General features: G+C 37.3%; 1 protein-coding gene across 4 annotated transcripts; it reads left to right on the plus strand.

The window, feature by feature from the left end:
• On the plus strand, nt 1-27872 carry SRF8 (STRUBBELIG-receptor family 8). Of its 4 annotated transcripts, none has more exons than XM_088870407.1 (16): nt 1-198; nt 1096-1228; nt 1388-1459; nt 1552-1617; nt 1732-1803; nt 1899-1970; nt 13568-13639; nt 13724-13789; nt 13872-13937; nt 14048-14376; nt 24173-24435; nt 25688-25959; nt 26057-26192; nt 26492-26631; nt 26767-26923; nt 27140-27872. In XM_088870407.1, exons 1-16 carry the CDS (start codon nt 99-101, stop codon nt 27158-27160), a joined length of 2037 nt encoding a protein of 678 aa, XP_088726533.1. In that variant the 5' UTR covers nt 1-98; the 3' UTR covers nt 27161-27872. The 4 variants fall into 4 exon arrangements, with proteins under 4 accessions (XP_088726533.1, XP_020523354.1, XP_088726534.1 ...); XM_020667695.2 differs by having other exon boundaries at nt 27349-27872; XM_088870408.1 differs by having other exon boundaries at nt 24176-24435.

Raw genomic sequence — 27872 nt, forward strand, 5'->3', positions numbered from 1 at the left:
GTGTTTTGCTGAGTTTCATGGCATTGTGAGAAGAAATGCTTCGCATTTTTGGTAGGAATAGAAGATTCCCCTGATCCCGGGCGGAAAGAGATAAAAAAATGATGGGAGATGAGCTGGTTTGCAATCAATACTTTGGCCTCTTTGTGACATTTGCTTTGCTGTTTTTGCCGGTTCATCCCACCACCGATCAGTCTGATGGTTATTTCATTATCTACCACCTCTTTGGTTCTATTTTTAGCTTTTTCTTTATTTAGGTATATTGTGGTTTGAAAGCATGGGATGTAGGAGATCATGACCATTCAATCCAGTCTATTTTTTTTTAAGTTTCCTGTTCATATCCTGTGAGTAGCGGATCGGTATACCTCAGTAGATCGACGATGTGGAAAGTTTCATATTGCATGCACTCATTTTGAGCATTCATCTCCTGACTCTGTCTTTTTTCCTACATCCGTTTGGTTGCCATTAGTCTTTATGTTCTTTGGGTTTTGTTTTTCATTGCACAGAGCCACCTTGTTCGGATTGAATATTAATATTTGCATGTTCATACACTGGCATTCCCATCCTCTCTTTACCACTCTGTCTTCTTTTTTCATTAGCTCTTTAATGGGTGTTGTATGTTTTTTTTTGTTTTTACACATTTGTTTTTGGAATCTGGTTAACTTACTCATTGGATATTAGTTTTGATTCATGTAGCAACTGGTAATTGTTATGTCTCCCGTTATCTATTAGAAAAAGGTGGAGTGAGTGTGCTGTAGTAGTTAGTCATCACCATTCGGAAAGAGTGGTAGAAATCATAATGTGGGAGGTATCCCAAGACATTTTCTGTGTATTAATATTAAAAAATTAACCACTTAGTGGTTCAATTTACTGAACCGATTGTTTTGTGGGTGTCTTAACCCTTGATTGATTGAAAGCAAAGAGAATTGGATATTTGCTGCTGTACATATAAAAGAAGAAGATGACAAGGACATACACATTTCAATTAATTACGAGAGAGCTTAAGTATAGATAAATTGAAGAAAGTGGCAAATGCTCTTTGCCAATTTTGGTCTGAGGTTTCCAACAACTGGCATTCCATTCTTTTTGTCTTTTCAGTTGGCGCTCTTGAGATTTTGTACAATGCACTGAATGATCCTGTTCAGCTAACGGGATGGAAATCAAATGGTGGCGATCCATGTGGAGAATCATGGAAGGGGATCTCCTGCTCTGGAACAGCGGTTACTTCCATGTACGTCAGTATTGTGCACATCTTTTGTGATTCAATGTTGCTTATAAATCACGTTTCATTGTATGTGAAATTTTTAATAGCATCTCCTCTTCAGCTATATTAAGAAGAAGCTTTTGTGACCCTTGCTTTGTTGAACCCTTTTTATCCTCAATGCAACAGCCAGATTCCTGGATTGGGATTAAGTGGAACGTTGGGTTATGGACTCTCAGGGCTTTTATCATTGATAACACTGTGAGATATCTTATTTTCCTATGGTGTTGAAATTTCACGTACATTAAAATAATCTTAGGCTGTTTTCTTATGTATATATTTCTCTTTCATAGTGATGTAAGCGGCAACAACCTGCATGACATCATCCCTTATCAGTTACCACCAAATACTACATTCTTGTAAGATGATTTTCCTTATGTTGTCTTCATCATGCTTGCATTTGGTATTTTTTTATTTTTTATTATTACAAATTTCTTTACTCCATATGATTCGACTCATCCTTCAAAATACAGGAATCTTGCCAACAACAACTTCAGTGGGAATCTTCCATACTCAATTTCTGGCATGACTTCCCTCAATTACCTGTGAGTGGCATATGCCTATGCATCTTGAGGCAGTTTGCAGTGTGATTTGAACCATTTTTATTGGGGGGGATCTGATGGTGTCTCTCCCATTGCAGGAATGCTAGCCACAACTCACTCTCTCAGTCTATTGGCGACCTTTTCACAAATCTTCAAGATCTCTCTGCATTGTATGGACTCGATTCTTCTTTATAAGCCATCATTTTTCTAAATGGGCAAGACTTGTTGGAGTTAACCATCTTTTGGAATTTCTTGTTAGCTCAGTTTGATATCTGGATTTGGAATCCAGTCCTTTTTTCTAAGAATTAGAATGTTGAGCTTGCATTCTATTGTGTAACTGCAGTGACTAGCAAGCAGTAGTTACCCTAATGAACCAAGTGACTGAACCATAATGCAAATTTACCATGCTGCACATGATGTGTTTTAATTGTTTATTTTATGAAGTGATACCATTTGCACTCTATGTGGCAGTACCAGTCAACGGTCTTATGGTAACATTTGTGCTAGATATCTCAAGTGATAAGACATCTCTTTTTCTTCCCTTTTCCAGAAATGGATGAGACAACATTGAAGTAGCTAATCACTTACTCTTAACTGTATACTTCAGATGGCATGTACGAAATCAACGTGCAGTAGATTGGTTGTGCAGAAAATAATAAAATGTGTAGCTAATGTAACATGATTGACCTTAAGCGGTTACGAAGACTCCAATGCTTTCAAACAGAAACACTAAATCATGTTATGTGCACCGATCCTAATGGTTATAAATATGTTCAGTTTTCATGCCACATTAAAATTTTCATTACCCATTTTCCATTTTCATTCTGATTCTCTCTCTCTCTCTCTCTCTCTCTCTCTCTCTCTCTCTCTCTCTCTCTCTCTCTCTGTTCTCATGTGCTTTAAAGTTTAAACTTGTATCCCTTGAATAGTTTGTCATCCATAGGTAAAAGAGTTGTTCTTTTTTAGTAGATTGGTTTCTGTATTAGAAATGAATGTTTGATACTTTTTTACTCCTTAATTCTTTGCAGTAAAAATAAAAAATTACATGAATTGTAGAAGTAATATGCATATTTTAGACTTTCCAAGAGCACATTTAGGCCAAAATTATAATTTCAAGACTTACATTGCTATTTTAATGGTTTCTTTGGTTTATAAGTATTGTTGAATTGATTCTTGAATAAAAAGCCTGTTACTTCCTGCTCATAATCATTAAATCTTGGACTTATCAATAGATCAATTATTTCTCATTCTGTCTAAAAAATATTAAATGTTTTGTGACTTGCAGCTCATAATCAGTAAATCTCTATATTTTCCTTTAGTATGATTTAAATGCTATGTTGCTGGTCAGGATCTTGAATAATAATATCAATACTTTCATCGTTTTCTTTGTTTATTTAGTAGGTTTCATTTACTATTATTCCTTTCTTTCTTCTTTTGGACCTTTTAAGACCCACGGGGAGTGTTTACCTTTGGATGTGGGGGCCGCAAATTTCATTTTTTTTTTTATGAACTACAAATCTTTTATTGACATTCGGATTTTGCTAGCTCAAACACAAATGAAAGTGGATACAAAGACTAGAGCAAATTTCCAAGCCAAAAAACAAGGCAAAATGGATACCTTCAACAAGCCACGTGCTAAAAACCAAGTTAAGTGAATAAGTTACAATCTTTTTACATAACAATTACAACCATTAATAGCCTTGTATAACCACTGTAAATAAACTCAAATACTAACCCCTTATGGGGCAATTACATATAAAGCAAGACTAGCTTATGAATTACATTTTCATAGCACAAATTACATAAACTATGTCCCAAAGTTTCAATACATCATGCAACTAATCTAAACAAAATTTTAAAGAATAAAATCAACTAAACAAGGAATTAGAATGCCAAATTAAAATAGGGAAGCCATGTTTAGAACCCCTTGTGCCGGGACCACGCAATCGGGCCCTATAAGGAATTAATTTTGTCGCTTCGGATTGTACAAAAGTGGTTCAATCTTACAAGAGTGTCTAATCCAAATGGGAATAAGTTGCACACCTTAAAATCACTTCTTAAAATCCTAACACACTGGCATTATCATCCAAAACAGAATGAAAAAGGTTTGAATCGAATCGGATAAAAAACAAGAGTTATAGCTAAACTACACACGATGGTCCCTCGGACCATCAAAACAGTCTTGTATGGAAAGATTAGGAACCCCCTTAGGTAAAAACGTAATGAAGAAGTTCTGAAAATGGAGTGACACTTCGAGACTAAATTATTTGATGGGTTTGAAGCAAAGTAATTAATGGATACTATGCATGATCATGGATTTTCATGTATATAGGCTATAACTCATGAAGGACCACACTATGAATATAAGCATGATGAAAAAGATGATCAAATGGGACTTCTAAGATCAATGAAACTTTTCTAAATTCAAAACTCCAGCATCTATAGATGCTAAAGACATGATCTTATGAGAAAAGAAAATTCAATGGAGTTTGCCTTGATAAATGCACACTATGGACTTAAGCATAAGAAAGGAGGACCACCATCAAGATCACCATTAATGGAACTCTAAAATCTCTCTCTCTTCAATTTTCTCTCAGAAACCCTAGAAAAAGGAGGGTAGCAACAATTTTCCAAAATGGTTCGAGAGTTGAGATAGTTAGGGTTTGAGATCTTATGATGTGCTTTTAACATGGGTGTAACTTTGGATTCAATCAATACCCTTGATGCACTTATCCAAAGGAACATGAGAGGTTAATGTACCTAGTCACCCATCCCCATCCAACCACTAGGATGAAGGGATGAGATGTCACACCATTATCATTCACCCAAACCCTAAGTTATGTCACTTTACCATTTTGTCCTTGGCTCATGTTTTTGTTCCAATTGTATCCAATATGGCCTTACAAAAATACCCTTAGTTTTTTTTAATAATGTATTAGAGTAGATAACCGCAAAGGCTAAAGGGTAAAGAAGTAATTGGCAAAGTTCACACATGTGTAGATATTCTACTTTATCAAAGCCAATCACTTTGTAAATCTAAAATTTGAAACCAATCAATTTAAAGTTGCGGAACTTAAAGCCATATACTAGGCTTCCATGGTAGATAGGGCTACAATGTCTTGCTTCTTGGTGCGTCAAGAAATGACACCACCCCCACAAAGAAATAAATAACCCGAAGTGGATCTCGAGTCATCCAGGTCTCCTTGATAGTCGGAGTCTGTATATCCCAAAACTTTAAGCTCACTCACATTGCCATAGGTTAATCCATAATCAAATGTTCCTTTCAAATACCTCATGATTCTTTTCACGGGTTTCCAATGTTCTAATCCAGGATCACTTTGGAATCGACCAATTAAGCTTTGAGCAAAAGCTAGATCGGGTCTAGTTCCCATGGTTAAATACATTAGTAATCCTACGGCACTCCGATATGGGATCCTTTCCATCTCATTTCTCTCAAGATCATTGTTTGGTTTTATATTGACATTTAATTTTCCTCTCCTTTCCACAGGTGTATCTATAGGTTTGGATTCACTTATACCAAATCTCTCAAGAACTTTCTTACAATATGTAGATTGAGATAATTGAATAGTGCGGGCTGCTCTATCTCTTATAATATGAATCCCTAACACATATGAAGCCTCTCCCATATCTTTCATATCAAAGTTACTTGATAGCATTGCCTTTGTGTCCCTTATATGGTCTAGGGTGCTACTAGCTATTAGAATGTCATCCACATATAAAGTCATAAAAGTAATGCCAGTCCCATTGGTCTTATGGTATACACAATGGTCATCCTCATTTGGTTTGAATCCATATCTAATTAGGGTTTGGTGGAACTTGAGGAACCATCTTCTTGAAGCTTGTTTGAGACCATAAAGTGATTTGTTAAGTTTGTACACGAATTTTTCGTTTCCTTTCACAACAAAGCCCTCGGGTCGGTTCATGTATATATCCTCTTCTAGGTCACCATTTAAGAAGGTGGTTTTCACATCCATTTGATGCAATTCTAGGTCAAGGTAGGCTGCTATGGATATGATCATCCTAATGGAAGGCATTTTGGCAATAGGTGAGTAGGTGTCAAAATAATCTACCCCTTCCTTTTGAGTAAAACCTTTTGCTACAAGTCTTGCCTTGTATTTTTCAATACGCCTTTTGGAGTTAAGTTTCTTTTTGAATATCCACTTACATCTAATGGATCTAAGGTTAGGTGATAATCGGACTAACTCCCATACATGGTTCCTTATGATTGAATTTATCTCACCTTGCATGGCTTCCTTCCATAACTTATTATCCGGATAAGACATAACATATAGGTAAGAATAAGGTTCATCATCGGGTTCTTCATTAATCCTCTCATAGTCCTTCCTAAGGTAAGTGAAAAAGGTAGGTGGTCTCTTTATTCTCTCACTTCGCCTAAGTGGGATGGTTTCAATTTCTTTGTTAGGCTGAAGCTCATGGAAGTCTACTCTCTTTTGGGTTGATTCTCTCTCGAGGAATTCATCTTCAAGGAAATAGGCATCAAGGCTTTCAATCACATTACGATTCAAGAGGTTATAAAACCTAAAACCCTTCCTATGACTTGGGTATCCTATGAAAACACATTTTATGTTTTTAGGATCAAGTTTGGACTTATTTTGGGATGGTATGAGAACATGGGCTGAACATCCCCAAACCTTGAGGTGCTTTATTGAGGGAGGTGGGCCCATGAGGAGTTGGTAAGGAGTTGATTGAATTGCTTTGGTGGGAGTCTGATTAAGGACATATGTGGCGGTTAGAATCGCCTCTCCCCAAAACTCTAATTCAAGATTAGCGGTACTCAACATACTTCGCACCATCTCAATTAAGGTCCTATTCCTTCTCTCGACAACCCCATTTTGTTCGGGTGAGTAAGGCATGGTGGTTTGGTGGACAATCCCATATTGGACACAAAGATCTTGGAAGGCTTGGGAGGTGTATTCTCCACCCCTATCTGATCTAAGGTTTTTGATGGTTTGACCTAGTTGGTTTTTAACTTCCATTTTATATTGTTGGAATTTGGTTATGTCTTCATTTTTGTTTCTCATGAGATAGGTGTGACCAAAACGGGAATGGTCATCAATGAATGGTATGAAGTACCTCATGTGTCCCATGGTAGGCACACTCATAGGTCCACACACATTCGAGTGGATTAGTTCTAAAAGGCTAGAGACCCTTTCACCCTTTTGGTGAGACTTCTTGACCATCTTTCCTTTAAGGCAAGCCTTGCATCTATTATGAGAATCGATATTCATTTTATCAAGCAATCCTTCTTTCATCATAATATGCATTCTCGATGGATTAATGTGACCTAACCGTAATGCCATAAAGTAAAATTTTGAATATCATCACCCATGTAAACAAACTCCTTTTTCATTTTGATTTCATAAAGCCCTTGAACCAAGTGGGCTACAAAAACAAGGTCTCCATTAATAGAGCCATCATGTACATAAACCTTTTCCACCTTGAACAAGAGCACAAACCTGGCTTTACTCATCTTGGAAACCGAGATGAGATTCTTCCTTATCCTGGGTGCATAGAGGGTGTCCTTAAGCATGAGAGTCTCACCATTAGTGAGCTCTAACACATAGTCCCCTTTTTCTAAGACTTTTTCCATTTGATTTCCACCCATATAAAGATTGTGCATATAAAGATTATGGGTACCGGGTTTGACATCGTAAAACCTTTTAAAGCCTTTCATAGAATTTGTCACATGGATAGTAGCTCCCGAGTCAAGAACCCACACATCCGCCTCCTCATTGACAATCAAAGTCTCATGGACCACACAAACTCTTTCTTTCCTCCACAAAACTTTTGGGTATGAGCGTATTTCTTGCATCTAAAGCATTGCACCTTCGAATAATCTTGGCTGGAAGGCCAAACCGACCTCCCACCTACCATCATGGGTGTGGGTAGTGGTTTAGGCCTAAAAGGCATGAGGCTAGCAAATTTGGTGGGTAGGCATGGGTTTTAGGAGGGTAAGGGCTAATTGGATATGGGGAGTAGGATTTTCCCTTTTGCTTCATCTTCCCTTTCCATTTGCCTTTTCCCTTTATTTTCTTGTTCTTAGCATTATTACTCCCTCTCACTCCCACATTACATGTATTCACCATAAAAGAGTTAGGAAGAGAAGAAGAGATAGGAGTAATGACTAAGGGAGTAGAAGAAGATGAGGGTTGGTGAGATTTTACCATATGGACCATGGAAGATGGTCCATCCATTGCCATCCTTCTTTGCTCTTCCCCTTCCATGAAAAATGCAATCTCCTCCACTGTTGTCGACGCGTCTTTGGCCATCAAATTGGCCACAAAGGTCTCCCATGAGGGAGAGATTGAAAGCACAAACATCGTCTTTTGTGTCACCTCATCATATGAGTGACCAGCTCTCTCACTCTCTCTTATACAACTCTTGAACTCTCTTAGATGATCACCCACTTTGGTGTGATCATCCATTTTGTAACACATGAGATTCCTCATTCTAATGATCCTTTGAGCTTCATTCGGTGTGTCGTATTTCTTTTTCATGCTCTCCATAATATCTTTAACACATATGGAATTCTCATACTCCTTAACAAATGAATCACTCATGGTTGCAAAAATAACATTCATGGCACTTTGGTTTTGTTATGCCATGTCTCATATGCATCCTTAACAACTTGAGGAGCATTGATTGCAGGTGGATTAGGTGGTCTAGAAGTCAATAATGGCAATAGACCATCTTCATGAAACACAACCAATTTTCCTTCTCCATTCGGAGAAGTTGATTCCATTGAACCTCGCCTCCTTCAACAATTCAGTGAGTATTGATCGGGCTGCCATGGGTTCCTATTTGGTAATCTATAATCCCTCTAAAGACCATAAAAGAGGCTGTAAATCATCTTAGCTCTGATACCAATTGAAAGTGGATACAAAGACTAGAGCAAATTTTCAAGCCAAAAAATAAGGCAAAATGGACACCTTCAACAAGCCCCTTGCTAAAAACTAAGCTAAGTGAATAAGTTACAATCCTTTTACATAACAATTACAGCCATTTCTAGCCTTGTATAACCACTGCAAATAAACTCAAATACCAACTCCTTATGGGGTAATTGCATATAAAGCAAAACTAGTTTATAAATTACACTTTCATAGCATAAATTACATAAACTATGTCCCAAAGCTTCAATACATCATGCAACTAATCTCAACAAAATTCTAAAGAATAAAATCAACTAAACAGGGAATTAGAATGCCAAATTAAAATAGAGAAGCCATGTTTTGAACCCCTTGTGCCGAGGCCACGCAATCGGGGCCCTATAAATAATTTGTCCCTGCGGATTGTACAAAACTGGTTCAATCTCACAAGAGTGTCTAATCCAAATGGGAAGAAGTTACACACTTAAAATCACTTCTTAAGATCTCAACACACTAGCATTATCATCCAAAACAGAATGAAAAAGGTTTGAATCGAATCGGATAAAGAACAAGAGAGTTATGGCCAAACTACACACGGTGGTCCCTCGAACCACCAAAACAGTCTTGTATGGAAAGATTAGGAACCCCTATAGGTAAAAACGTGATGAAAAAGTTCTGAAAATAGAGTGACACTCTGAGACTAAATTAGTTGATGGGTTTGAAGCAAAGTAGTTAATGATATGATCTTATGAGAAAAGAAAATTCAATGGAGTTTACCTTGATAAATGCACACTATGGACTTAAGCATAAGAAAGGATGACCACCATCAAGATCACCATTAATGAAACTCTAAAAGCTCTCTCTCTTCAATTTTCTCTCAGAAACTTTAGAAGAAGGAGGGTAGCAACAATTTTCCAAAATGGTTCAAGAGTTGAGATAGTTCGAGTTTGAGATCTCATGATGTGCTTTTATAACATGGGTGTAACATTGGATTCAAGCAATACCCTTGATGCACCAATCCAAAGGCACATGAGAGGCTAATATACCTAGCTACCCATCCCCATCCAACCACTAGGATGAAGGGATGAGATTTTACACCATTGTCACTCACCCTAACCCTAAGTTATGCCACTTTACCATTTTGTCCTTGGCCCATGTTTTTGTTCCAATTGTATCCAATGTGGCCTTACAAAAATACCCTTAGTTTTTGTTTAATAATGTATTAGAGTAGATAACTACAAAGGCTAAAGGGCAAAGAAGTAATTGGCAAAGCTCACACATGTGTAGATATTCTACTTTATCAAAGCCAATCGCTTTGTAGATCTAAAATTTCAAACCAATCAATTTAAAGATAATGTCCCCTTCACACATGTGTGTGAAGATATATTTCAATTCAAATTTGAAAATGTATTTTCTCTTTAATATCAAATAAATAAATTAATTAAACTTCACACATGCCATGCATGACCCATGTGTGAGTTAATTAAGACCTGTGATAAAAAAAGGGGCCTTAATTTATAACATTATATAACAAAATATAACAATATATAACAAGACACCATAACACAACCCCTTATAAAACAAGCAACCAAATACCAATCTAGCCCCCCACTTAGGGATCAGTGTCCAGCTGGGCGGTGATCCTAGAGTGAGGTGTGGGGTGCCATGTGGCAGCCCTATGGCCACTCGGACGCCACATGGCACTACCAGGTCAGGATTAAAGTGGAATTTGAGCCAAACAATATGAAAACCCTCATTTTTTTTATCAAATAAAAGTTTAAAGAATTTTCTAAAATTCACAATAAATATTTAAAGTATTTTTTAGCAATAATTAGGTTTTTCTCATCATTATAAAATCGGACAAAAGGTATAGTGAGATCTCAAGCTAATAACTATAGGTATCGGAGTACTCCATTGGGCTAGTCCTGAATGATATTCTGTCGAGTCTCAGATCGACCCAATAGACCTATGTTCCACAGTCTAAAGCAGAGACACATAATTGGTCATATCAAAGCCGTTGAGCCAGAACTTCCGATCATTCGGCTCTCAATGGATTACAGGTGTACCCCTGTGGGACATGATCCAACTCAATTACAGGGGTCCTCTCAAAGCACATGTGCACTGCCTCTTCTAAACTCGGATAATGCATTTGGAAGCGTGGCTTCCCGTATGAAAAGAAAATACACATGCCATGCAATGGTCTTGTGTCAGGAGACAGACTTATGTCCCATAAGTTTTGACCATTCCATACAGGGTGAATACTCAATAAGTACTCGGGTTCTATTTTTCTCATTTGGATTCTCCAAGCCTTGGCCGATTGCAGCTAAACATGAGGCTAACCTATAAAATCCTAACTAGGAGGTGACCCTCACACCTCCTTGAGAAATTGCTTTATCAACATGTGAAATCTCGATGCCTCATGCGTAATCGGGGTAAAAGAATCTGGGCTCCATTTCGCAAGCGTCAAGATTTCAAACTCTCAATCGCTCCCACTGAATGAGAGACTACTGAAATTTAGGCCTTGATAGGCCATATTTCCAACAACAAATTGGAAATTGGACCTTTATTTTCCAATTGTGTTGGACCTTTGGCCCTTTGGCTCTTTGAATACATCAAAGTAAAGTGCAAAACCTAAGCGTGCAACAATGCCAAGAAAGGCAGTGTTTCTTCGGTGGTTTTTCACCTTGATTGTGGAATTTAACATTCTATTTTGGAAGTCGCATGCACACACACGCACACGCACATGCACACATGCAAGCATGTCTTCATGCACACACAGACATGTGGAAAACCTTGTCAAACACCCATGAGCGAAATGCTATAGTAATCATGGGCCACTTTAGGACCATGAGCAAAATCAATGTAGCATTTCGATCATGGGCATTTGGTAGGGTTTTCCCCCATATATATATATGCAAGGGAGAGTGACAAGGTCAGCAATGAAGTTCTGAACTTGGGGTCTTGTGCTGCATTTGTCAGCACTCTAACCATAAATGCCCAATTGTTGAAGTTTCTTGTGCTCGTATGATTGAGCCCTTTGGGAAAATAAAGATTTTGCTTGTCTTTTTTTTTTCTGGGTGAGAGTTGACAATAGAGATGACTCTATGTATTGCCTATAAATTCTAAATTCAAGGAACATAGTTGAAATTGAGTTTTTGAAATACAGAAAATGGTGTAAACTTTGTGTCATTTTCCCCATGTAATTCAACTCCTCCTAATCACACATATTTTGGTTTCATAAGGGGGCTGTTTTATCTTGTCTTTTCCTTTGATCTTTTTTTGTTTCTTTAGAATTAAGGGAGAAAACCAATTACATCCAGTTGCTCACAGGAGTAAATGAATCATGGATGGGCTTGGTGAGGAATAGAAGAGAGTGAGAAAGTGAGAGTCAAGAAAGGGCAGGGAAATGTCAAATGGAAGGGAGGTTTGACCCTACATACAGGGAATCTCTCCATTACTGCCCTCGGGCAAGTTTATCAGCAATCTCATTCTCCTCTCTTAGAGTATGCAAAAAGGTTGCATCCTTTTTTTCCTTTTTTTTTCTTGTGTCTTTGTAATAAGCAACTCTGTGCCTCTGAGAGTTTTTATAGCTTTACAACTATTAGTTAATAACCCTTTGGTGAGCCAAAATAAATGTTACATAAATTTTCATTTTGTAGTTAATTATAAGATACCATTTAAATTTATCACATATTGTCGTGAGGAGATAAGCCCCTATGGAAAAATGTTGTGCTACTGTAGTTTCTATAAAATGTCATATTTTCGACTCTGATGATGATGATGAACGGTATTTTGATCTTATAAGCATCAGTTTTGTTAAATATTATGAACAGTTTTTCTGGTAGGAAAATAAAAAGAAGAATATGTTTGTGTTATCTCAATTTCAAATTCTTCCTTTACAAACTATCTGTGAAAATGTGTACTCAATGTTTCAATTATTTTATGAAGAAAACTATAGAGAATAATGACCCATATTTTTCGCTATTTCAACTTCATATATATATATATATATATATATATATATATAGATATATAGTTTTTTTTTTTTTTAAGTTTAATTCATATCTGAATTATGGTACTTGCTAGTGCATTATCAAGCAAGTGGAGTGATACTAGTTGAAGTGTCTGTTTATTAGCTTTTAAGCTTAAGTTGATTTTCTTACCTTCCATTCTTAAAGAAAACTGAGCTTTAGGATCTTAGGGAAATTTGGATTACTAATGTCAAAATTTGAGTGTAAATTCCCGTCATTATTTGAAGTTGGTTTTATTTAGTTTCAAAGAATTAGGTTAAAAGTTTAAAATGTATGTTTCTCTTGATTGTTATATGTGGCCAGTAGTTATTAATTTTTGTCATTTCAAGTCCAACTCTTATGGAACCTAATAGTGCATATCAGGTAATTGCCATGGATAGTTCAACCTTTTTTATAAGTTTAGGCTTTAGACATAGAAATGACAATCTTTTACAAATGATGTGTTTTTTAAGTATCCATGCAGGTATGGAAACAGTTTTCAAGTATCTGTGCATCATAAACTTTTTGGTGCTGCTTGTGACAAGTTTCATTTATCATGATCGTGAAGATTATGCTAACAAGACCACAAATCTAGATTCTGAACATAATGAATTTTTGATGGAATAATCAAGCTAAGTTGGCCAGAAGCTGCATCAGTTCACTTGCATTATATCTCACTAGAATTGAAGCATTTGAATTGTTCCTTCTTTACTTCCATTTTGTTCCTAAGTGGCGGATGTTTGTATGAGCTATTGATGGAACTTATAGTAAATCATGAATAAATTTCAGCACGCCTTACTACAATGTGCATTATTTGTTAAGAATCTTACTTTAATGTTGCATTGACAGAGATTTATCATTCAACAATTTGACTGGAGATCTGCCCAACTCTTTTGGATCCTTGTCAAACCTTTCTACTCTGTAAGTGTAGGATGCTGGTGTCTTAGAACTTCCTGGTTTAATATATCATTAACTAATGGTTTGTGGAATCCAACATTATTGCAGTTACCTGCAAGACAATCAGTTGACAGGTCCAGTGAACCTTCTATCCAGTGTACCTTTAAGTGATTTGTAAGTATTGTCTGTTGCACTTTACACTGAGTTGAGGTGGTAATACCTTTTAATATTGTCCATATGGATCATTTTCCATTAGAAACATCGAAAAGAATCGCTTTAGTGGCTGGATACCAGAGAAGTTCAAAACAATTCCCAACCTCTCGTAAGTTATCTTGGTCTTCTCAATCGCAAAACTTCCCTTTTGGTGTATACTATTTTTTAACCCCCCTTTTCATATATATATATTTTTTCAATATTGTGATTTCTATACAGGATCAGTGGAAATTCTTTTGACACAGGCCCTGCTCCGCCTCCTCCACCATACACTTCCCCACCTCCTAATAGAGCACATAATGGTCACAATACTAGTGGAACTCCCACAACCAAGCCTAGGCCTGAGGATCAAGGCCCCGGCCTTGGGGCTAAAAATAAAGAGGAAAAGTTAGCTGCTGGAGCAATAGTTGGGATGGTTATGGGATCTCTTTTGATGGTTGTTGCTGCAATATTTGCTATTGTTTTCTGCCTTCGGAAGTTTCCAAGGAGCAAGAAAGAAAACAATGGTTCTGGCTCTACGAAATCAATTTCAGTTGTTGCAAGCAAAGGTTAGAGTTAGATAGCTATTTATAGCTCTTTTCGTTTGAATATTTTGTAGCTTGCAAATAGTCTTTTAATTTACCAGTTGTTGATCTAATGAATAAGCTAATACTATGCCCTGAGACTATCATTGCTTAATGTTTGGGATACTTTGTCGAACTATGATGGCATAACTGTCATGGGAGATTGGACCATTTCATTCTTTGCCAATTCAAAGGATGTGTTCATTTGTTTTTTTTTCTTTTTGGGTGGGGGAGTTGACTGCCATTGTATTAGTTTTTTAGTTTTAGGAGTACATAACAAAGAATGGGTTATCCCATAGGCCGGGTAGTCTATTCAAAATGTTTCACATTAAATTGTCCTGCTAGTATTAAATTGGTGCATGGGTAGAGAGAGAGAGAGAGAGAGAGAGAGAGAGAGAGGGATGTGGATGGGAAGAGAAAGAAGGAGGCTTCATTTGCTGTTGCTGCTTTTTGGCTGCTGCTATAGTGACATTCTTGCTTGCTAATTGTGGGCCTGTTAGCCCCCCCGTGATGGCCTCTTCCTTCACAAGTGCGTTAGCCTAAGAAGCTTAAACATGCATGTCCGAGGGTTTGACCAAGTAACACGGATGTGGGGGTTGCCACTTCTAGAAACGGACACGACTCCCCTATTGAGTGTCCAATAGCGTTTCTCTTTTTTTTGGACATGTTGTCTTTAGAACGTAATGTTTCTTTGTTTAGAAACATCATCCTTCTATGGTTTTAGTTTGAAAATTAAAAAATGTTTTAGAATAAAAATAAAAAATTGTCCATGTTTACATAAGTCAATTTAGGAACGCCCATTTATTATAAATCATTTTTTATTTTCTATTTTCAAAATAAAAAATTGACATGTCCATTGTAAATCTGCAAAGCTCTACACTTCCCCAAAAGACAGACCGCCTTTGTCTCTGGGCGCCCACTTAGGCGGCCCAGAATCGCCTAGGTGGCCGCCTCCGCGTTTTTGAATCCCTCTCTAAGTTGTGAATCTCCATCTTACTGAGAATCTTCATCTCACCTCTTATATGGACTGCACGTAAATATCAATATATATATTTGTATAGATGTGCACATACATGTATACACCTATATATTGTATGGACCTGTCATGTTTAGTGGCAATTTTTGGGATTCACGCTTTTGACACTCACATTTGTGTCAAAAATAGACATGCGTATCCATTGCTATGTGACATAGGCATTAGTGATGTGGTTGGCTTCCCAGGCCAGGTGGTTAAAGATCACCTGATCATAATGAAAATGTTGGGCTAGTCTCCACAGACCTAGATGGATTGCTGAAGCCCATGAGATAATGGTATTGGAGGCCCCTTCTATCAGCAAGGTTGAGAAATTCCGTGATGAGTCTATTATATAGTTACAAGGATCGTCCAAATAGGCGCTTTGGGATCTCTCTCCCACACTATAGGAAGGGATCTCGATTTCTAAATATTTGGGATCCTGATTCCTACTATTAGGTGATTCCCATTCCTCTATAAAGGATATCAATTCGAACCTTAAGTACTAAAACAACAACCAAACTGAGGAATTAGCAACATAACTATAGTTTAAATATAGTTTCATTACTTGCTGATTATTAATAAAGAGATTTAGCAATCAAGATCCCAAAATGTTAGAATCAAGATCCTAAGAAAGTTTGGTTCTCGATCCCTAACATTTGGTGATCTTCATCCCCAACATATGCCTTATGCGGACAATGCTCCCAACAATTGGAATCTTATAGCATTTTATGATCCCCTGCTCCCGATCCCTATTCTATTCCTGGTCCTGCTCCCTAACCCAACAACTATGTTCTTTTCTTATAAGTCCTTCTCATACTTGTCGGGAACGCCCAACATAAGTGGTGATCCCACTCTAGAATCTCACTCCAGCGCTCCGGGAAGACCAAGATCTTGATTTTTAAATTTTGAAATCTGAATCCCCATTGTTAGGGACCCCGATTCCTACTCTTACGAATCTTGATCCTAACCTTAAAGACCAAGATAACAACCAAACTGATAATTTTCTTTATTTATAACCAACTTGTAACACAACTAAATTTTTGATATGGTTGCATTGCTTGCCGGCTATAAAGAGATCTCTATTTTAAAGAGTGTACTTAGTCCAATTCCGTACATACTCTTTAAGGTTGTTTGCAAGATCCCCAAAAGGTTGGGATCAAGATCCCAGAAGGTCAAGTTAAGATTCCCAAAAGGTTGGGATCTCAATCCCTAGCATTTAAGGATCTAGATCTCTAACATATCCACTATATGGACGACACTCCAAACCATAGGATATTCTAGCATTTCAAGATTTGCCCGCTCCCGAGCCTGATCCTGCTCCTTGTTGATCCCTAATATTTAGGGATCTAGGTCCCTAAAACATAAATTCTACGGATGATACTTCCAACCATAGGGATCTTCTAGCATTTCAAGACTCCCCACTCCCAAGTCCAATCCTGCTTCTTGTCCTGCTCTTGATCCCAACAATTATGTCCTTCCTGACTGCTATAGTCTTGGCCTAATTGTAGTTTGCAATTCCAATGTAGCCAGCGGAGGACAACATGGTATCGAGGTGGTCCTTGAAAATTATATCGAAACTTGAGAGTCAAGGGTTGCTAAGAATCCATTTGAGATTTAGATTGATTGAACCTTCCTTTGGTGCGCGCTAGCAGTTAGATATGATTATCAGAGATGTGGGCTGGTGTGTTATGCTTGCCACCCAGTTTCTTTCTGCTATAGGAAAATGGATTAGTTCTTATATTTTTACTCTTATCTTCCATGGCGGGGATTGAGCTGTCATTACCATCAAAGATGCAGCTATCCCTTTATTTCATAATGTCCAGCATACACACATTATGGACTCCATCCAAAGGAAAAGACTGGTTGAGGGCTATGAATAGTTACTGGACGGATTACGGAGTTCCCGGCACCAATTAAAATAGGGAAATGGAGGAAAAGATGGTAATTTGTTTTTTTGCCCCCAAAAGCTTTCTATTGAGATGCTCGAGAGTTATGGGGTACCAAAAGCATGTTATGGAGTACTCCATATTGACCTATCACTAGTTGGAATAGGGACATATGGTAGATGGGGATGTTGGAGAGTGTGGCCTTTATGAGGGTGATTGGTCTGCCCAGTGAGAGGAACCTCCCCTTCCAAGATGCTAGTCGTCGACCACCCGGTCCCAAAGTTTCTTATGGGACTTCGGATACGCGAATGTAGGCCAATGTTTTAAGGTAAGGATTCTACTCTACATCCAGTCTATGTGCCAAGACTGCAGTGGAGTCATTGTCCATGCCATGAGTTTAGACGTGGCCATATTTAACTTCATGCCTGAGCAATTCAAAGCACCTGCCTTGAAGAAAGTGTTGTGATTTCATGCAGCTCTATAGTAATATAATTAAACAAAATCTTCAAAAACAATGTTGGGGCCATTTTTTTTTTACTTTAATTTTTGGATATGAACTATTTTCATTATAATGAACAATCGACAAAAAGAAAAATTTGAAAATACACCCTAGAAAGTAGTTTTTTAGGCCAATTAACATAATCCGTCCATTTTGGTGAGACTCTTAGATCTAGGCCTTAGAAGGATTTTTTCCCCTTCAAAATTTTCGGATAGCTTGATTATCTAATGATGAACAATGTTGCAAAAGAAAAAAATGATTTTGAGTTCGTAAAGTCATAGATCTTGAAATTCACCAAATGTGTGGTCTAGATTAATTGTTGAAGGGGGACTCATTTTGACTATATCTAGGGTGCAAAGTAAATTTTATTTTTTTAGGGATTGATTATTAGGATGAATGGATGGTGTATGCAATTGTTTTGGTGTCATACAAATGTTATAAACATGGTTTTCTAGAACTATTGCTTCATTATACTATAATGAGATGGCAACATGAAATCACGGCCCTATAATATATGTGTGTGTGTAGACATAGACATATATGTATTTACATGTATGTGTGTGTGTGTATCAGAAAATCAGTTTGGCTTTGTGTCAGGGAGGTCACCAGTTGAGGCTATTTTCTTACTTAGGCAACTGGTTGAGAAGTTTAGGAAGAAGAAAAGGCACCTCCCATTGGTCTTTATTGATTTAGAGAAAGCATATGATAGGTTGCCTAGAAAGATATATTGACATGTTGGAAAAGAAAGGAGTCTTTAGAGGATATATTGACATGGTGAGAGATATGTATGAGGGAGTGCTAATTAGTGTGAGGACAACAAGTGGAGAGGCAAGTGAGTTTTTAGGCACGGTAGGCCTACATCAAGGGTCAGTGAGGAGCCCAAATCTCTTTGTTCTGGTTATGGACGAGTTAACTAGGCATCTACAAGATGAGCTACTGTGGTGCATCATGTTCGCAAATGGCGTAATTTTGATTGACGAGACTAGAGGCGGTGTCAACATAAAGTTGGAGCTTTGGAGGGGTGCTCTAGGATCTAAAGATTTTAAAATTCGCCAGACTAAGACAAAATATATAGAATGAAAGTTTAGTAATAATAGGAGCAAAACGAGGAAGAAGTTAAGATTGATGACCAATAAATGCCTAAAAGAGGTTATTTTTGATATGTTGGGTTGATAATCTAAGAGAATGGAGAGATTGAGGAATATATCACGTATAGAATTAGAGCTGGGAGCGAAATGGAGATGTGCATCCAAAGTTTTATGTGATTGCCGCATACCAATGAAACTAAATGGAAAGTTTTATAGGATGGCATTAAGTGTTGACACACCATTTTTGGAATTGACATTGCTTCTAAATTTCTAGATCTCAAGGCATAGAAATACCCTTGAAGACCATAGGATAAGCATTAGATTATCCATTTAACCGCTAAGGACCACACGAACCTAATAAACCATAGCTTATAGTGAACCGTAGTCATACCTAAACTATAATCGTGCCTAGGGTAAATCCAGAATAAGCCTAAATCCCATAAAATCCAACCTTAGGAAACCCAAATCCCAAAATATGCATGTTTATGAAAAGGAAATAAGTGAGAAATTAATTAAGAAAATTAGCAAACCAAGCAATGTTGATTACAAATAGTACGAAAATATCACATAAGTCGAAATTCTGAGAAAATGCCGTTAACTAGAGTCGGTTAGTAGACTGCGCCAACCAATATGGCGCAGAAGAACCAACATTGCATCCCAGGGTGCGGTGTGGCCAGTTGTCGGCCTCTGATTGGTTGTCAATCACTGCCTTTCTATTTCTTATGCACATTTTTCTATTTAAGTTCTCATTTTTTACTCTCAAAAGGTGAGGGGGAGAGGCAAGTCATCTTCTCAGAAACCCTAGATCCCTTAGTTTGAAAATCCTCAAGCCTTAGCCTAAAAACCCTAGTTCCAGCCATGATACCTTACTCAATTGAAGAAAGGCCTCCATTTCATCTATCTCCAATACCATAAACCCTAGATCCTCAGGAGCCTTTTAATCTAAATCATCCAAAATCAATAATAATCAATCATCTCAGTAGAAAAGGGAGAATCAGTCATCAAAAGAAGCTTTGATCAAGGCTCCTTCTTCACGGCGTGGCCGTTCATAAGTTCTCTCTATTTTCCTATTTATTGTTGATTTTGCAGTATTTTCCTTTGATTTCCTTTATTTTCTGCTTCCTCCATCTATATCCTATTATTTTGATGAGTTCACATTTGGCGCTGCCGACGATCCATAGAGGGTTTGATCTCTTTGGCGAGATCTAACCACATTTGGTTTGGATTCGACTAGGCAATTCTCTCTTAAAATAACTACATGTACAATGAGTTTGCGCTAGATCTAGAGTTAGATCAGGCCCAAATTCAGCTATACACAGTAAGACCAGCCATGCTTTATGGGACAAAATGTTGGGCAATCAAGAAACAAAATAACTATAGGATGAGTGTAGCTAAGAGGATGTTGAGATGGATAAGTGACAAGACAAGAAATGATAGAATTCAGAATGAATGCATATGAGGGAATTTAGGGTGGCTTCAATAAGCGATAAGATGAGGGAAAATGGATTTAGGTGGGTTGTCCGTGTGCAGCTTGGACCTAATGAACACTAGTTAGGAGGGGTATTTTGGTTCAAGTGGAAGGCTCTAAAAGGGTGAGCGGAAGGCGTAAAAGGACATAGAAGTAGTGGGAAGCGATATGGTAACTTATGATTTGATTGAAGGTATGACCCTTGATAGAGCAGAATGGCCGATCATGATTTGTATAGCTGACACCAAATAGTTGAAATATATATATATATATATATATATATGGAAAAAGCTAAGGTCAGCCAACTAATTGATGGAATTGTGTAAGCCCAACAGGCTAGATTGAATTTGGGCCGATCTGACGATCACGGCTGCATATTGTAATATAATTTTAATATTTTTATATAAATCCAAATAACATGAATGTGGGGTGTTCACTCTTCTCATCAAGGTGCACCTAATGAAATATTAAAAGCATAATTTGCAAAAAATGAATTGAACAAATTTGGTCAATTTATTTTTTGCAAATTATTTTTTTGATATTTTTATTAGATTCTACTATTTTTAAAAAATAGATGCTCCAAATTTCAAGTGATTTGGATTTGTAGATAGAATTAAAATCAAATTGCAAAATTTAATCGTGATCATTGCATTGACCCAGATTCAATCTGGGCTATTGGGCTTACACTATTCCATTAGCCCATGGGTTGACAATAGCGTTTTCCTATATATATATATATATATATATACATATATATATATATACATACACACACACACACACAAATATCATCCTAGCCTTATTCCAACTATTTGGGGTCAGCTATACAAATCTTGTTCCGCCAATATATGGGGAAAAGTATACAAAGAGACCATTTACTTTTGGTACAAGAAGGTCACAAATACTCTTGTTATTCAGATTTCAAATCCGGTAGTTGTAAGAGTGTCATTGACAAGACTCAAAGTTCAAAAACTTTTTTCTTGAACTTCGTGATAAACCCTAAGCCATCTTATTCGACATCTAATGGCTAGGAGTAATTATGACCTCGTTGTAACAATGATAAATGGTCTTATAGTAGCACAATCAATTTGGATCTGCATGTATGAGGAGGAAGAAAGCAGGTGGAGAGGTAAGGTTAGGTCGAAACACATGAAGCAGGGTTGGAGATCCATCTTAGAGATCATGTCCCCAAAGAAAATGGAGAGGGAGTGCTGGACTGTCCCTTTGTCTTGCTGTGTTCTATTTAAATTCAAGTAAAAAGGTGGCTAGATCAGCCTTGCATAAGCTTATATTTGTCTCTCCCAAAACCCATTGCAGGGGCCAATATCAGCCCTTAGATTTAAATCCCCATCTTTCAATCTAGACGCTTAAACAAAGGAAAAAGTACTAAAATGACACATGTGACTTATAAAAAGGCTGTTAATGATTATCAAGAAATTCGCAGAAGAGACAACCACCATGCTGTTTAGCATGGTGTCTGAATGGATGCTTCACATTTAATAAAATCACTTCCAAGTATTTGTCTATTGTTGAAAAAGCACTTTGATTTGGGGAAATAACTAAGTCTAGGACATACATCAGACAAATGCAACCCAAGGACCTTGGTGAAGATCTTGTAAGAACTATTCAGTGGGCTGATAAGGCGAAAGTCTTTAATCTTTACGACGCCTTCAGTTTTGGGAACTATAGTAATGAAAGTGGCATTCATGCCTTTATGGCCCCTAGTGATATGTGTTCATTTCATAATTACCCGAATCTCTCATTGAAGGTCGCGATTCCGATTCAGAACTTCGATTAAGTGATTCCGACTAGGAATCTTCACGGAACCTATTTCCTTGAAGTTCAGAATCTTAATTCCTATATTGGGAATCTTCACGGAACCGATTCACTGATTCTTGATTTCGCAATTGGTGAATCTCAATTCTACACTTGTTGAAACTGGTTTCCACATTTATCAGATTTCTACCTCTTCCCTTTTTTTTTCTTTTTGCTTTTCTTGAGAAGTGATGTTTAGAAGTTTCTCAGGCATCAAACTACTCGAGATAGACACTCAATCTCAAGCTACAAGGTGTAGTCATCATTTTTGACATGAAATGACCAATGGAAGTGGTGGTCCTTGTTCTCTACTTAATTCTTGAAGTATGCATTGTATTGATCCAGTGGAGAAATTGCAACTCCAAGATGTTAGAAATAATGTAATTTGTAAATAATGTAAACATGCATATATGACATGTCGGTCAATGAATGACATTGAGACATGTCTTGTTTCCCTCTCTATTCCCTCTCGATTCCAAAGATGTTGGAATCTTGATTCCATAAATGAAGGAATCTCGATTCCATATTGATCGATTCCAACTAAGTCGAAAAGATGAATTCAAAGAGTTAGGAATCTCGATTCCATCTAGATAGGGATCTCGATTCTATTTTGGTTGAATCTTAATTCCTAAAAATAGAAATCTTGTCGCCTATGATTCCTTTTGTATGGATGTCGATTCCAAAAACAGGAATCTTCCAGCTGGCGGCGATTTCACACTTCCAAAGCCTAAATCGATTCAGTTTCCGAATCGTTTCAGGTAAAGCTGATGATATAGATCCTGGTCATATCCTGAGTGCTTAACATATGTACTAGCTATCTTGTGCTTTTTGGGGTTGGGATATAAGATATTGCATATAAGTGTATCATGTTACAGTGATACCTCTAGATTTGCAAATAGTTTAAAATCTTGGAAACTACAATAGAGTGTCCTTATTCCTTACAGGGTCTACTACTGTAAATTTGCGTAGGATGGGTATGGTTGAGGCATCACTTCGTGTTGTTATAAAATCACCGTAAGTGAAAAGTATAACAACCTGACTCCCCATATGCTTGAAAAACATTGACGATTTTGTGCCATATTACCAAGGCCCCCATGTGTTCATCCATCGGGCTTTAAATTAAGCTGAAGGTGCGTATATGAGTCCATGCTTTCTTTGTCTTGTAGACTAAACAATCTCCTCATAATGCAATCCAAACTCTGAATATAACTTTTGGCTACTAAACTAATCTTATATTTCTCGAGCAAATGGAATACTTTATTCTCCTGTTTATATCCTATAAATGACACACTGGTACGATATGTTGTTTATTTCTCAATAATTACTCACTAGTTGGATGATTTATTGTCTCAAGTGTGGTGTCAATTTCTGTTTACTCACTTATTCTTTTATCATTCATATATAAGAACTAATTTGAATGCAGATGGCTCATAACAGAGGTAAGAGTGACACAGGCAGAATGATGTCTAAAAGAATTACTGTAAAAAACTGGAGCTGTATTTGCCTCCAGTTCTTCTCATTTACCCTGATATTCATTTGAAATCAGCGGGTTTTCGTGGTTACAATCGCTGTTTACAGCTAGGCCTTTTAACATAGTGTTGTACTCTTGTTCTTTTCTGATTCTTCATACCGAATATTTATATTACCGAGCACATGTCAAGCATTATGTATCTATGAGGATATCCATTGCGAACCTTTGGGAGTTGATTAACACAAGCTAGAGATCCACAAATTCATACAATGGTTGTGAAATCTTACCCTAGCGCCATTACTCGTGTATATTAAATGTTTACATTTGTGTGCATAATATTGCTATCCTTAAACCATCTTAATTAACATAATTACATGCGAGTTAATCCATATGAAATCTGTGATGTCTATTATTTGGATTTCACGTGGATTACATTATTCTTGGAATAATGGTCGTCTCATGATCTTATGTTCAATTTTCTGAACTTGAAACATGATAATATAACATCTGCACTATGTCTTTATATGTTGTTATCATAGCAGCAAGTGTAGAGAGCCAAGAACAGAAGTCCAAAGCTGCACCCATAACTGATCTGAAGCCTCCGCCAGTGGAATGGCAAAAAATTGCGAGTGATAGAACATCTGGAAAACCTGGTGCTGGAAAGAGAACAAAAGCCCCTATAACTGCTACTTCATATGCAGTTGCAGAACTTCAAACAGCCACAAATAGTTTTAGCCAGGAATGTCTTGTGGGGGAGGGCTCCCTTGGACGTGTATATAGGGCAGATTTTTCCAATGGCAAGGTGCTTATGCCTCTCGCATTCATGCTTACTACTGTTTCGGACATGCACTTTATTTAAAATTTGAAACTGATATAAATATACTCAATTGGTTTGAAAGTTAAATCCTTTAGCGGCATCTACGTACCACATTCCCATATTTCTAATTATGATTTGGATTTGATTGAGAACTGTTGAGGCATGAGTTTTATGTAAGACGGTTGATTCCAAATGTCAAAATCCTCAGTTACCCTACTCCGTACATGAATTCTGTAGCTAGATATATGAAGGGAACCTAATAAAAGGAAAATTTTTAAAGATGTGGAAATTCTCAGGAAAGATATACTCATTTTTTTAGTCTACTATAACCACAGTTTATCTGTTTATTATAACTGAAACCTGTGGTTTCAATATTAAAAATATTGCATTTGCTAATCTGATAATATTACAATCCGTTGAGTTCAACCATCAATATCAATATATTTAACCATATATTTTAATTAAAAATATATATGTATGTCACCAAGTATGGGATAATCAATTCCACAATGTCTTAAGAAACAGATACTTATGGAATAAATCCATGGTTAAAGATGGTCAAACCACATCTAATTTCAGTTAACAAGTAAATAATATAATCTGTATGGCAATAGCACAAGTTCCAAATTTGAATGTTTAGTTATTGGAGCGGCCTGATCCTCATCATGTATAATTTAAGCTCCCTATTCTCATCCTTCGCTATTCCTCAGATGCTATTGCGATTTGCCTCCAATGGATGTTGCAAACTGTAATCTTCCCAAGACTCAATCATTTATGACCTAGGACTTCTGTTATTTTTGGACTCTATTTTGTTTGATAACTTTATTCATGCCTTCTATTTTTTTGTAGTATGATGATTAGCAGTCCACAAGCACCTTCTGTGTTTATTAGTATGATTTAAAGACTATTTGTTGACTTTCTTATGAATTTATCAGATATTTGGAAGTCATATAATGAGATAGACACAAGTTGACGTTTTACTTCTTTATTTTGTCTCTTACTGGAATGTCAATATGATTTTAACGGACGACAACTCACTGGCATGTGAGCTGATTTAGTTGAGAATGCTATTTATTTTTATTCGCTTCAATTGTTGTGATTCTTGCTTCAGCAGTAGGAATTTAGCTTGGGACGTAGCACCTTAACCAGCAAGCTTAAGCCCTAATTCTTGTGATAATTGCTTCAATTATACGATTTTGCAACCAACCAACATTGTGCTACTTTTTCTTTCTTCTAGATTTTGGCTGTCAAGAAGATCGATAGCTCGGCCCTATCTCTTCAGGAGGAAGATAATTTCCTTGAAGCAGTTTCAAATATGTCACGCCTACGGCATCCAAACATCACCACACTTCTAGGTTATTGTGCAGAGCATGGCCAGCACCTCTTGGTTTACGAGTATTTTGGAAATGGAACTCTTCATGATATGCTCCACTTTACCGATGATAACAGCAAGGCGTTGACATGGAATGCACGTGTACGGATTGCTCTTGGCACTGCTAGGGCTCTCGAGTGAGACTTTGTCCTCTTGCATTATAAATGTGCACATGGGTTTCTTACCAATGGCATTGAAGTTTTTTTTCTCATGTGCTAAATTGTAATTGTTCAGGTATTTGCATGAAGTGTGCTTGCCTTCTGTTGTACATAGAAACTTCAAGTCAGCGAATATTTTACTTGATGAAGAGCTTAACCCCCATCTGTCAGACTGTGGACTGGCTGCATTGACACCTAACACGGAGCGACAGGTATTGATGGTCCCTAATGTAGATGAAGTACTTGGGATGGTATTCTATGCTATCATCTCGGTTACCTATGTTTTGCTGCAACTACCCCAATTCCCAGCTCAAAATCTGTCAAAAGTTTTGACATGGTTGAGCTTGGGAATGACACACCTAACCATCCGTTGTTGACATCAGATGGTTGGGACTTGGGAAGGTCCTGGCAACCATAGGAAACCAAGACACTAACATAGTATGCAAACCTAATCTTTTTATGTTTGTGTTTCTCATGTGGAGCAGAATTAGACTCATTGTTTCTGAAACAGGTATCAACTCAGATGCTGGGATCATTTGGGTATAGTGCTCCTGAATTTGCTATGTCAGGAATTTACACTGTCAAGAGTGATGTTTACAGCTTTGGGGTAGTCATGTTGGAGCTCTTGACGGGCCGGAAGCCACTAGACAGGTTTTACTTCTTAACAACATATTTGTCATGGGGGTAGTGTTTATATGTTTATGGATTTGGGTTGTTCATTCAGTCACTAGACTCATATGGCATTTCTCTTATTTTATCCATCTGTTCTCCTTGTTGGTCATGAAGTTCAAGACAAAGATCAGAGCAGTCTCTTGTGAGATGGGCTACCCCTCAGCTGCATGATATTGATGCCTTGGCAAAAATGGTTGATCCTGCGCTCAAGGGCATATATCCTGCCAAGTCTCTTTCACGTTTTGCTGATATCATTGCTTTGTGTGTTCAGGTAAACTCTTGACAATCTGTTCTCCTTTTTATTCTTCTTTTATGGATTCATACTTGGATGTGGCATGTTTGAAGTATTGGTTGGAACTAAGCTTGTGGCTGGGTTAATCCTCTTTATTAATTAACCAAGCTATTCTGATGAATTCATATAAGTATTTGGTTTACATGCATCAATCTAGTTTAAGAAGGCAATGATTTCTGGTGCATTTCTTCAAAGGTTTGCATAGAGACTGGTTAAGGGTCTGTCAACTTTGTATCATCAGCTGGACATTGAAGTTATGCTTCCATCCGTAATACCATATATATAAAACACTGCCACCAAAGAAAATATAAGTTAGGCGCTTTTATTGGGGACTTTTGAAGCCACACGCGGACTTCATTAGTGTCGTGAATATGTTTAACAAAGAGCCTCTCGACTTATGACAGCCTGAGCCAGAGTTTCGACCACCAATGTCTGAAGTTGTTCAAGCTTTGGTCCGCTTGATGCAAAGGGCGAGTATGAATAAGAGACGATCGAGTGATGAATCCGGAATTGCTTTCAAGATGCCTGACTATGAGCAACTGGAGATGTCATTTTGAGTGAATAACCTCTCCCCTCTCTCTCTCTCTCTCTCTCACTCACTCACGCACCCATGCCCGCCCCATCTCCCCTTTGCCATTTTGTTGTATAAAGGTGAAGGAAGACAAAGGGAGAAAGAGTTCCACATCTTACAAGTACAGAGCCCTGCGAAGTCCAGAGCAATACTCCTTTTTTCCATGCTACGTGATATCTACTTTTTCCATGTATCAATTACTAGGAAACTGAATCAAGTTGGTCTTGACTTCTTGGTTGTTGTATCTATTCAAAACTGATGGAAAATTCTTTACACACTTTATCCTGAAATGTAATTTACAGGTCAGGAATATCATAATGAATAATATAGGCAGGATAGGGTATGCTTGTTATTTAA

The sequence above is a fragment of the Amborella trichopoda genome, chromosome 6 (genome assembly GCF_054954075.1).
Source record: "Amborella trichopoda isolate Santa Cruz 75 chromosome 6, AtrichopodaSantaCruz75HAP2 v2.0, whole genome shotgun sequence".
Classification (NCBI taxonomy): domain Eukaryota; kingdom Viridiplantae; phylum Streptophyta; class Magnoliopsida; order Amborellales; family Amborellaceae; genus Amborella; species Amborella trichopoda.

What these genes read in the sequence shown, in the direction of transcription:
- SRF8 (XM_020667695.2), top strand. Translation starts at nt 99, where the DNA reads ATGATGGGAGATGAGCTGGTTTGCAATCAATACTTTGGCCTCTTTGTG. An exon ending in ATGACTTCCCTCAATTACCT is followed by an intron (nt 1,804 to 1,898) that starts GTGAGTGGCATA and finishes CTCCCATTGCAG; the next exon opens with GAATGCTAGCCACAACTCAC. An exon ending in TTCAGTTGTTGCAAGCAAAG is followed by an intron (nt 14,377 to 24,172) that starts GTTAGAGTTAGA and finishes TTGTTATCATAG; the next exon opens with CAGCAAGTGTAGAGAGCCAA.